General features: G+C 53.8%; 1 protein-coding gene across 1 annotated transcript in view; it reads left to right on the top strand.

Annotated features, from left to right (window-relative positions):
* The first annotated feature begins 1234 nt into the window (after positions 1-1234).
* LOC137299238 (unconventional myosin-Ic-like) overlaps positions 1235-11350 on the top strand; it is an 86578-nt gene continuing 76462 nt past the window's right edge. Inside the window, 1 exon segment of the mRNA XM_067967900.1 lies at positions 1235-1348. Coding sequence (XP_067824001.1) covers positions 1322-1348 — 27 coding nt within the window. The 5' untranslated portion in view covers positions 1235-1321.

Below are 11350 nucleotides of genomic sequence, written 5' to 3' on the forward strand. Positions count from 1 at the left end.
CCTCCAGCTCTACAACCATTGGAGATCTCTGCACTCCTCCAATTCTGGCCTCTTGTGCATTCCCCGATTTTAATAGCTCCACCATTGGCGGCTGTGCCTTCAGCTGCCTGGGCCCTAAGCTCTGGAATTCCCTCCCTAAACCTTTCCGCCTCTCTCTCCTCCTTTAAAACGCTGCTTAAAACCTACCTCTTTGACCAAGCTTTTGGTCACCTGTCCTAATATCTCCTTATGTGGCTCGGTGTCAAATTTTGTTTGATAATCGCTCCTGTGAAGCGCCTTGGGACGTTTTACTACATTAAAGGCGCTATATAAATGCAAGTTGTTGTTATATTGTATAATATAAATATCAACAACTTGCATTTACATAACACCTTTCTCTCTCTTCCCCTGTTTCTCTCTCTCCCACTCTTGTCTCTTTCCTCCTGTTTTTCTCTCTACTGCTCTCTTTCATTTCTTCTTGTTTTTCACTCTTTCCTTCACCAGCATCTCCACACTTTGTCTCTCTCCCCTGACTTTGTCTCTCTCTCCTATCTCTCTCTCTTTCTCTCCCCCTGTCTCTCTCCCCATCTCTCTCTCTCTGTCCCTCTCTCCCCTATCTCTCCCTCTCCTCTCTCTCCATCTCCCTCTTCCCTCTATCTCTCTGTCTCTCTCTCTCTCCGTCTCTGTCCCTATCTCTCCCTGTCCTCTCTCTCTGTCTCTCTCTCTCCCCCCTATCTTTCCCTCTCCTCTCTCTCCATCTCCCTCTCCCCCTATCTCTCTCTGTCTCTCTCTCCGTCTCTCTCTCCCCTATCTCTCTCCCTCTCTCTGTCGCTCTCCCTCTATCTCTCTCCCTCTCTCTGTCGCTCTCTGTCTCTCTCTCTGTCTGTCTCTCTCTCTTTCTCTGTCTCTCCCCTATCTGTCTCTCTCTCTCTCTTTCTCTGTCTCTCCACTATCTTTCTCTCTCTGTCTCTCTCTTCCCCCCCCCCCCCTATGTTTCCCTCTCCTCTCCCCCTATGTTTCCCTCTCCTCTCTCCCCATCTCTCTCTCTCCCCTATCTCTCTTTCTCTCTCTCCCTCTCTCTCTCTCTATCCTGTTTACCCTGATCTGGTTGGTCCGCTGTTGCTGTGTTATTTTTTTTGAGAGAAAAAATACCAGAGTGGGGAGGGAGGGAGAGAGGGGGAGGGAGAGAGAGAGAGCGAGCAAGCAGAGAGAGGGAGGGAGGGAGGGAGCAGAGAAGGAGGAGAGAGGAGCGGGAGCGGGGACTCGGTGCCGGGATGGCCGCTGCCTGGAATTAATAGTTTGAGTTTGTTCGGGCTCCGGGACGGAGCGGACTGCGGGCGGGATGAAGTTCCGCGGCGGCCGGGCTGTGGTAAGGACTCACCCGCTTCGGAGTGAAGTTGGAGCGGGGAGGGGGGGAGCCGCAATCCGGGGGATGGATTCGGTTCGGGAACGTTCCCAAATCCCGGTGTATCTCTGGCTGAGCTGGGATGACCTGGGCTCGGCTGAGCTGGGATGACCTGGTTGGGCTGGCCTGAGCTGGGATGACCTGGTTGGGCTGGCCTGAGCTGGGATGACCTGGGCTGAGCTGGGATGACCTAGCTGGGATGACCTGGGCTGGGCTGAGCTGGGATGACCTGTGCTGGGCTGGACTGAGCTGGGATGACCTGGGCTGAGCTGGGATGACCTGGGCTGAGCTGGGATGACCTTGGCTGGGCTGGGCTGGGCTGAGCTGGGATGACCTGGGCTGGGTTGGGCTGAGCTGGGATGACCTGGGCTGAGCTGGCTGGGCTGGCCTGAGCTGGGATAACCTGGGCTGGGCTGGGCTGAGCTGGGATGACCTGGGCTGGGCTGGGCTGGGATGACCTGGCTGGGCTGGGCTGAGCTGGGATGACCTGGGCTGGGATGACCTGGGCTGGGATGACCTGGCTGGGCTGGGATGACCTGGCTGGGCTGGGATGACCTGGCTGGGCTGGGCTGAGCTGGGATGACCTGGCTGGGCTGGGCTGAGCTGGGATGACCTGGCTGGGCTGGGCTGAGCTGGGATGACCTGGCTGGGCTGGGCTGAGCTGGGCTGGGCTGAGCTGGGATGACCTGGCTGGGATGACCTGGGCTGGGCTGGGATGACCTGGGCTGGGCTGGGCTGAGCTGAGCTGGGATGACCTGGGCTGGCCTGGTCTATAGTCGGGATCTCTCGGGACATTCCCCTCCACCAGGTGCCGGGGGTAAACCATCCCCCGTCCACCAGCCCAGCTCTTGTGAGCAGAGCTGCTGACACTTTGTGACCTGTTCTTAGATATTGTTTCTATTTTGAGATTTAATTTGCCTCCTGAGCCGGGAGACTTGTTCTTTTCTAGTTCTCAAACAGTTACAGTTGCTGCTTTCACTGTGGAGCTGCGTTTAATGTTGATTTGTTTCAGTATTTGAGCTTGAGTCCCAGTGATGTTGATGCAGATTGGGGAAGGAGTATTTCCCTAACTGGGTTGGATTGCTTCCAATCCACAGCTACATTTGGAGAACAAGTCAGGAATCTGGAACCAGATCACACGCCCATGGAGACTGGGATTAAAACTTTTAAATTAAATTTCTGTGCTTAAGGGATAATACACCAGGTTCTTTCATTCCAGTCATGGATTGCAAAAATAGAGTTTTGTTAAAGGCAAATATATTCAGTTTGTAAAAGTGTCTTAGGAGGGTCGCACTTCCCAGCAGTAGCTACTGGATCGTGATCAGGATCAGGTGCTTCCCGTCCCCACCCCAGAGGCGGATTTTTAAAAATTAATTCTTGGGATGTGGGCGTCACCAGCAAGGCCAGCAAATATTGCCCATCCCTAGTCACCCCTTGAGAAGGTGGTGGTGAGCCGCCTTCTTGAACCGCTGCAGTCCGTGTGGTGAAGGTTCTCCCACAGTGCTGTCAGGGAGGGAGTTCCAGGATTTCGACCCAGCAACGATGAAGGAACGGTGATATATTTCCAAGTCGGGATGGTGGGAACGTGCAGGTGGTGTTGTTCCCATGCATCTGCTGCCCGTGTCCTTCTAGGTGGTGGAGGTTGTAGTGTATCTGATCCAAGTTTTTAATTTTAAACCAGATGTGACTCACCATATTGATCTGGTCCAGTCCATAATGGCTCTCTGTCACATTCAATATAAACACCCCAGTGCTGGTGTTAAGGAGGCACTGTCACTGTCCAAGCATCATCGATGAGGCATTTTCAAAACTCTGCCTGTCATTGGATGATAAATATCTCAATACTAATTGGAGAGAGTAAGATGCTCGATCTTTGGATAGCCAGTGTTTGCCCCCCCAAAAAACCCTTCCAAGGCCCAGATTGTAGAACCCTCCCAAGGTTGGAAAGAGTAAAAGGGAACAGGGAAGATTGAGATAATTAGAAGGTATTGGTCGGGTTAGACAAGCTTGAGTTTTAAAAGCCTGTAACTTGTCGGGAGAGAAAATGGATGGAGGGTGGGGATGAGTTGCACATTTTGAGGTACTGGTAAGGAATATGTTGGAGTCAGTACGGTGAGCCTACAAGGAAGAAGAGTGTGTAGGACAGGTGTTTGGAGCTTAGGAGGAAAATTTAGAGGAGCACTCATTACTTTAGTAAAGTAACGACAAGCAAGGTTGCAATGGAGAGATGAGATTGGAGGCTCGGGGAGATCCCCATCACATGACCAGCTTTTTTCCTGTATTTTCAGATGAGATAAATTGGCAAGTTTACCAAGTCCAGTGCTAGAGGATGAGATTCTTGGATTATGTGCTCTTAACTTCCTGCCTGCCTTAATTTGAGATATGCTGGTTCAGGGCCCAATCCAAATATGGAGTATGGACTCTCTCAGATTTGGAAGTGTTGTTATTTAGTTTGCTGGTGATCTGAGTCTTGGACAAGGGCCGTTGGTCCAACATCAGTGTTCCCAGTTCAAACTCATCACCTCCATGACCAAAAGGCACACCTCAGCCCTGCCTGAACTGGCATGGCATGGCATGCTTTACAGCTTTGTTGGGATTGGCACTAAGCAGTGCCCGAGGTCTGAGGCACTTGATTGTTGCTCGCAACTTTTAAACTATTCCAAAGTCAGACATTGGAAAATAGAGATTTACTGAGTGTGTGTGTATGTATGTGTGTGTGTATATATATATATATATATATATATATATATATTTTAAAGATGATATTGCTAATTCCCTCTGGTAACACAAGGTGATTACGGGGTTACGGGGAGCGGGCAGGAAATTGGACATGAATTTAGATTTGAGGTTAGGATCAGATCAGCCATGATCTTATTGAATGGCGGAGCAGGCTCGAGGGGCCGATTGACCTACTCCTGCTCCTATTTCTTATGTTCTTATGTGATGTCTCTTGAGCGATTTTCATGCTTTGGCGATTTGATTGTGTTGTTTTATTTAATTAAGCATCAGGAAAGGATGGATGTCTAACATTAATTGTGAGGGTTTAAGCAATAGAATCATAGAAATTGTAGCACAGAAGGAGACCATTTGGCCCATCATGCCAGTGTTAGTCCTTCAACTGGATTATCCCATTTCAAGCAACATGTCTTTTTGCACTGTACTGCCTGAATAAATAAATCTTCATCTGTTCAAATGGTTCAGATGCCAAAAAAAATGAATAATGGAATGTCTCGTGTTCCTGGTAATGCTGGGATTGGCATTGAGTGACTGTGTCTGTATGTCCATGTGTGTTGTGTCTGTCCGTGTCTCTGTGTGTCCCTGTCTCACCATGTCTGTCCTGTGTCTGTGTCTCTCCGTGCCTGTGTATGTGTCTGTGTGTCTCTCCGTGTCTGTGTGCGTGCCTGTGTCTTGCTGTCTCTCAGTGTCTGTCTGTCTCTCTGTGTTTGTGTGTGTGCCTGTGTGTCTCTCCGTGTCTATGTCTCTCCGTGCCTGTCTGTGTGTCTCGTTGCCTGTATTAGTGTGTATGTGCCTGTCTGTGTGTCTCATTGTCTGTGTCTCTCTGTGCCTGTCTGTGTGTCTCATTGTCTGTGTCTCTCCGTGTCTGTGTTTGTGTCTCCGTCTCCGTGTCTCTCCGTCTCCGTGTCTCTCCGTCTCCGTGTCTCTCCGTCTCCGTGTCTCTCCGTCTCCGTGTCTCTCCGTCTCCGTGTCTCTCCGTCTCCGTGTCTCTCCGTCTCCGTGTCTCTCCGTCTCCGTGTCTCTCCGTCTCCGTGTCTCTCCGTCTCCGTGTCTCTCCGTCTCCGTGTCTCTCCGTCTCCGTGTCTCTCCGTCTCCGTGTCTCTCCGTCTCCGTGTCTCTCCGTCTCCGTGTCTCTCCGTCTCCGTGTCTCTCCGTCTCCGTGTCTCTCCGTCTCCGTGTCTCTCCGTCTCCGTGTCTCTCCGTCTCCGTGTCTCTCCGTCTCCGTGTCTCTCCGTCTCCGTGTCTCTCCGTCTCCGTGTCTCTCCGTCTCCGTGTCTCTCCGTCTCCCCGTCTCCCCGTCTCCCCGTCTCCCCGTCTCCCCGTCTCTCCGTCTCTGTGTCTCTCCGTCTCTGTGTCTCTCCGTCTCTCTGTCTCTCCGTCTCTCTGTCTCTCCGTCTCTGTGTCTCTCCGTCTCTGTGTCTCTCCGTCTCTGTGTCTCTCCGTCTCTGTGTCTCTCCGTCTCTGTGTCTCTCCGTCTCTCCGTCTCTCTGTCTCTCCGTCTCTCCGTCTCTCCGTCTCTCCGTCTCTGTGTCTCTCCGTCTCTGTGTCTCTCCGTCTCTGTGTCTCTCCGTCTCTGTGTCTCTCCGTCTCTGTGTCTCTCCGTCTCTGTGTCTCTCCGTCTCTGTGTCTCTCCGTCTCTGTGTCTCTCCGTCTCTGTGTCTCTCCGTCTCTGTGTCTCTCCGTCTCTGTGTCTCTCCGTCTCTGTGTCTCTCCGTCTCTGTGTCTCTCCGTCTCTGTGTCTCTCCGTCTCTGTGTCTCTCCGTCTCTGTGTCTCTCCGTCTCTGTGTCTCTCCGTCTCTGTGTCTCTCCGTCTCTGTGTCTCTCCGTCTCTGTGTCTCTCCGTCTCTGTGTCTCTCCGTCTCTGTGTCTCTCCGTCTCTGTGTCTCTCCGTCTCTGTGTCTCTCCGTCTCTGTGTCTCTCCGTCTCTGTGTCTCTCCGTCTCTGTGTCTCTCCGTCTCTGTGTCTCTCCGTCTCTGTGTCTCTCCGTCTCTGTGTCTCTCCGTCTCTGTGTCTCTCCGTCTCTGTGTCTCTCCGTCTCTGTGTCTCTCCGTCTCTGTGTCTCTCCGTCTCTGTGTCTCTCCGTCTCTGTGTCTCTCCGTCTCTGTGTCTCTCCGTCTCTGTGTCTCTCCGTCTCTGTGTCTCTCCGTCTCTGTGTCTCTCCGTCTCTGTGTCTCTCCGTCTCTGTGTCTCTCCGTCTCTGTGTCTCTCCGTCTCTGTGTCTCTCCGTCTCTGTGTCTCTCCGTCTCTGTGTCTCTCCGTCTCTGTGTCTCTCCGTCTCTGTGTCTCTCCGTCTCTGTGTCTCTCCGTCTCTGTGTCTCTCCGTCTCTGTGTCTCTCCGTCTCTGTGTCTCTCCGTCTCTGTGTCTCTCCGTCTCTGTGTCTCTCCGTCTCTGTGTCTCTCCGTCTCTGCGTCTCTCCGTCTCTGCGTCTCTCCGTCTCTGCGTCTCTCCGTCTCTGCGTCTCTCCGTCTCTGCGTCTCTCCGTCTCTGCGTCTCTCCGTCTCTGCGTCTCTCCGTCTCTGCGTCTCTCCGTCTCTGCGTCTCTGCGTCTCTGCGTCTCTCCGTCTCTGCGTCTCTCCGTCTCTGCGTCTCTCCGTCTCTCCGTCTCTGCGTCTCTGCGTCTCTCCGTCTCTCCGTCTCTGCGTCTCTCCGTCTCTGCGTCTCTCCGTCTCTGCGTCTCTCCGTCTCTGCGTCTCTCCGTCTCTGCGTCTCTCCGTCTCTGTGTCTCTGCGTCTCTCTCTGTCTGTGTGCGTGTCTGTGTGTCTCTCCGTGTCTGTGTGCGTGTCTGTGTGTGTCTCCGTGTCTGTGTGCGTGCCTGTGTCTCTGTGTCTGTGTCTCTCCGTGCCTGTCTGTGTGTCTCGTTGCCTGTGTTAGTGTGTCCGTGTCTGTGTCTCTCCGTGTCCGTGTCTGTGTCTCTCCGTGTCCGTGTCTGTGTCTCTCCGTGTCCGTGTCTCTCCGTGTCCGTGTCTGTGTCTCTCCGTGTCCGTGTCTGTGTCTCTCCGTGTCCGTGTCTGTGTCTCTCCGTGTCCGTGTCTGTGTCTCTCCGTGTCCGTGTCTGTGTCTCTCCGTGTCCGTGTCTCTCCGTGTCCGTGTCTGTGTCTGTGTGTATGTGTCCGTGTCTCTCCGTGTCCGTGTCTGTGTGTATGTGTCCGTGTCTCTCGGTGTCCGTGTCTCTCGGTGTCCGTGTCTCTCGGTGTCCGTGTCTCTCGGTGTCCGTGTCTCTCGGTGTCCGTGTCTCTCGGTGTCCGTGTCTCTCGGTGTCCGTGTCTCTCGGTGTCCGTGTCTCTCGGTGTCCGTGTCTCTCGGTGTCCGTGTCTGTGTCTGTGTGTATGTGTCCGTGTCTCTCGGTGTCCGTGTCTCTCGGTGTCCGTGTCTCTCGGTGTCCGTGTCTCTCGGTGTCCGTGTCTCTCGGTGTCCGTGTCCGTGTCTCTCGGTGTCCGTGTCCGTGTCTCTCGGTGTCCGTGTCCGTGTCTCTCGGTGTCCGTGTCCGTGTCTCTCGGTGTCCGTGTCCGTGTCTCTCGGTGTCCGTGTCCGTGTCTCTCGGTGTCCGTGTCCGTGTCTCTCGGTGTCCGTGTCCGTGTCTCTCGGTGTCCGTGTCCCTCGGTGTCCGTGTCCGTGTCCCTCGGTGTCCGTGTCCGTGTCCCTCGGTGTCCGTGTCCGTGTCCCTCGGTGTCCGTGTCCGTGTCCCTCGGTGTCCGTGTCCGTGTCTCTCGGTGTCCGTGTCCGTGTCTCTCGGTGTCCGTGTCCGTGTCTCTCGGTGTCCGTGTCCGTGTCTCTCGGTGTCCGTGTCCGTGTCTCTCGGTGTCCGTGTCCGTGTCTCTCGGTGTCCGTGTCCGTGTCTCTCGGTGTCCGTGTCCGTGTCTCTCGGTGTCCGTGTCCGTGTCTCTCGGTGTCCGTGTCCGTGTCTCTCGGTGTCCGTGTCCGTGTCTCTCGGTGTCCGTGTCCGTGTCTCTCGGTGTCCGTGTCCGTGTCTCTCGGTGTCCGTGTCCGTGTCTCTCGGTGTCCGTGTCCGTGTCTCTCGGTGTCCGTGTCCGTGTCTCTCGGTGTCCGTGTCCGTGTCTCTCGGTGTCCGTGTCCGTGTCTCTCGGTGTCCGTGTCCGTGTCTCTCGGTGTCCGTGTCCGTGTCTCTCGGTGTCCGTGTCCGTGTCTCTCGGTGTCCGTGTCCGTGTCTCTCGGTGTCCGTGTCCGTGTCCCTCGGTGTCCGTGTCCGTGTCTCTCGGTGTCCGTGTCCGTGTCTCTCGGTGTCCGTGTCCGTGTCTCTCGGTGTCCGTGTCCGTGTCCCTCGGTGTCCGTGTCCGTGTCCCTCGGTGTCCGTGTCCGTGTCCCTCGGTGTCCGTGTCCGTGTCCCTCGGTGTCCGTGTCCGTGTCTCTCCGTCTCCGTGTCTCTCCGTCTCCGTGTCTCTCCGTCTCCGTGTCTCTCCGTCTCCGTGTCTCTCCGTCTCCGTGTCTCTCCGTCTCCCTGTCTCTCCGTCTCCGTCTCCCTGTCTCTCCGTCTCCGTCTCCCTGTCTCTCCGTCTCCGTCTCCCTGTCTCTCCGTCTCCGTCTCCGTCTGTCTCTCCGTCTCCGTCTCCGTCTGTCTCTCCGTGTCCGTGTCTCTCCGTGTCCGTGTCTCTCCGTGTCCGTGCCCGTGTCCGTGTCTCTCCGTGTCCGTGCCCGTGTCCGTGTCTCTCCGTGTCCGTGCCCGTGTCCGTGTCTCTCCGTGTCCGTGCCCGTGTCCGTGTCTCTCCGTGTCCGTGCCCGTGTCCGTGTCTCTCCGTGTCCGTGTCCGTGTCTCTCCGTGTCCGTGTCCGTGTCTCTCCGTGTCCGTGCCCGTGTCCGTCTCTCTCCGTGTCCGTGCCCGTGTCCGTCTCTCTCCGTGCCCGTGTCCGTCTCTCTCCGTGCCCGTGTCCGTCTCTCTCCGTGCCCGTGTCCGTCTCTCTCCGTGCCCCTCCGTGTTTGTGTCAGTATATGTCTGAGAGAAAATGTCTTTAGGAAAGCTGTCCCAGAGAGTTAGGGAGGGCCCAGGCTGTGCTGTCCGGACATTCCCAAATATTCCAGCCTCTGTGAACCAGGGTGATGTAATCCCAGTCAGCTGATGGGCTGCTGACTGCCCAACTCCCTCACTCAATCTGGATTCCTTCTCTCTCATTTTCTTCAGACACAGATGTTAAAGCAGACTTTTTACAATCCTGGTTCTGTAAATCTGAATATTCCTGTATTATCAAAGGGCCAGCAGATTTTAAATACATTTCACATTTGTGGGAGAGATCTAAAAATGGGTCAAAACAGAAGTATTGTGGTGACTGTAGGCCAGAGACTGGGGTGGGGTCACAGTGGGAGTTAGCAGAAGGTTTTTATTTAAAATCCACAAACAGCACACAGCGGGTAAAAGGGAACGATTCAGTCCTGTCTGGGACTGTACGGCCCGTGTGTGTCTCAGTGTCAGCTCCTATACATTGTACAGTACACTGTGGGTAAAAGGGAATGATTCACTCCTGTCTGGGACTGTACGGCCCGTGTGTGTCTCAGTGTCAGCTCCTGTACATTGTACAGTACACTGTGGGTAAAAGGGAACGATTCACTCCTGTCTGGGACTGCACGGCCTGTGTGTGTCTCAGTGTCAGCTCCTGTACATTGTACAGTACACTGTGGGTAAAAGGGAACGATTCACTCCTGTCTGGGACTGTACAGCCCGTGTGTGTCTCAGTGTCAGCTCCTGTACATTGTACAGTGGGTAAAAGGGAAAGATTCACTCCCATCTGATGATGTTCAAGAGCAGGTACTGACAGGTGTAGAGTGGCTATTTGACACAGAATTGTTATGACATACATGGGATCAAAAGGCAAGTGTATGATAGAAAGAAGGACTTGCATTTATACAGCACCTTTCATGACCTCGGGATGTCCCAAAGCGCTTCACGGCCAATGAAGTACTTTTGAAATATAGTCACTGTTGTAATGTAGGAAACACGGCAGCCAATTTGTGCACAGCAAGATCCCACAAACAGCAATGTGATAATGACCAGATAATCTGTTTTTTTTAGTGATGTTGGTTGAGGGATAAATATTGGCCCCAGGACACGATGGAAGAGCTGCAGTCGGTGGCAGTGGACTCTTATAAGTGGCTCAACTGAGAAGTATTTGCAACAGTTTTCTGAATCTGTTTCCAAGTGGTGTGTCTCATTGTGTTTAGCGCCTGCATTGAGCTCTATACGTGTATCTACATGTATCTGCGTGTGTATCTGTGTGCAGAGCCTGCACTGAGCGCGCTCTCTCTCCCTCTCTCCCTCTCTCTCCATATGTATCTTGTGTGTAGAGCCTGCACTGAGCTCTCTCTCTGTGTATCTGTGTGTAGAGCCTGCACTGAGCTCTCTATCTCTCTCTCTGTGTATCTGTGTGTAGAGCCTGCATTGAGTGCTCTCTCTCTCACTCCTTGTGTATCTGTGTGTCGAGCCTGCACTGAGCTCTCTCCCCGTGTGTATCTGTGTGTAGAGCCTGCACTGAGCTCTCTCCCCGTGTGCATCTGTGTGTCGAGCCTGCACTGAGTGCTCTCTCTCCCCGTGTGTATCTGTGTGTCGAGCCTGCACTGAGTGCTCTCTCTCCCCGTGTGTATCTGTGTGTAGAGCCTGCACTGAGTGCTCTCTCTCCCCGTGTGTATCTGTGTGTCGAGCCTGCACTGAGTGCTCTCTCTCCCCGTGTGTATCTGTGTGTAGAGCCTGCACTGAGCTCTGCATGTATGTTTGTGCATCCACACGTAATAAAGTGAACCCATCAGGAAGAGTCTGAGGCGAGGGATTTGTGGTTCGGGGAGTTTTGAGTCCAGCTCTGTTCCTGGAAGCGATACCATGTTCCAGTACGGTGCCGAGGCAGCTCAACTTCTATCTGTTGCTGAATGATGCTGATTTATTTTAGTTAAAGGGAATCCAAATGCGGAAATGCTGCAACAGGCTTCTCCATGCCTGGGTTAGGGAGGGGAGAAAATCAGTTGTTCCAGAGGGCTGGGGTTACCTCCGGAACCGTATCCCAGTAAATTGGAGGGAATGGAAGGGACGAGAAGTTTCAAATGGATGGAGTCTGCGGTTCACTCTGAGATGACGGCCGTCAGCCTTTATTCCCAGATATAGTTGTCATCGGCCCCTCTGCCTGGTGGCTGGACAATCTGCCCTGCACCCAGGGGACATTCGAGCCAACTGGGTACAAGGTGCAGTAAGGGCCATAAATATAAGATAGTCACTAATAAATTCAGTGGGGAAT

This window comes from Heptranchias perlo, chromosome 28, assembly GCF_035084215.1.
Source record: "Heptranchias perlo isolate sHepPer1 chromosome 28, sHepPer1.hap1, whole genome shotgun sequence".
Classification (NCBI taxonomy): domain Eukaryota; kingdom Metazoa; phylum Chordata; class Chondrichthyes; order Hexanchiformes; family Hexanchidae; genus Heptranchias; species Heptranchias perlo.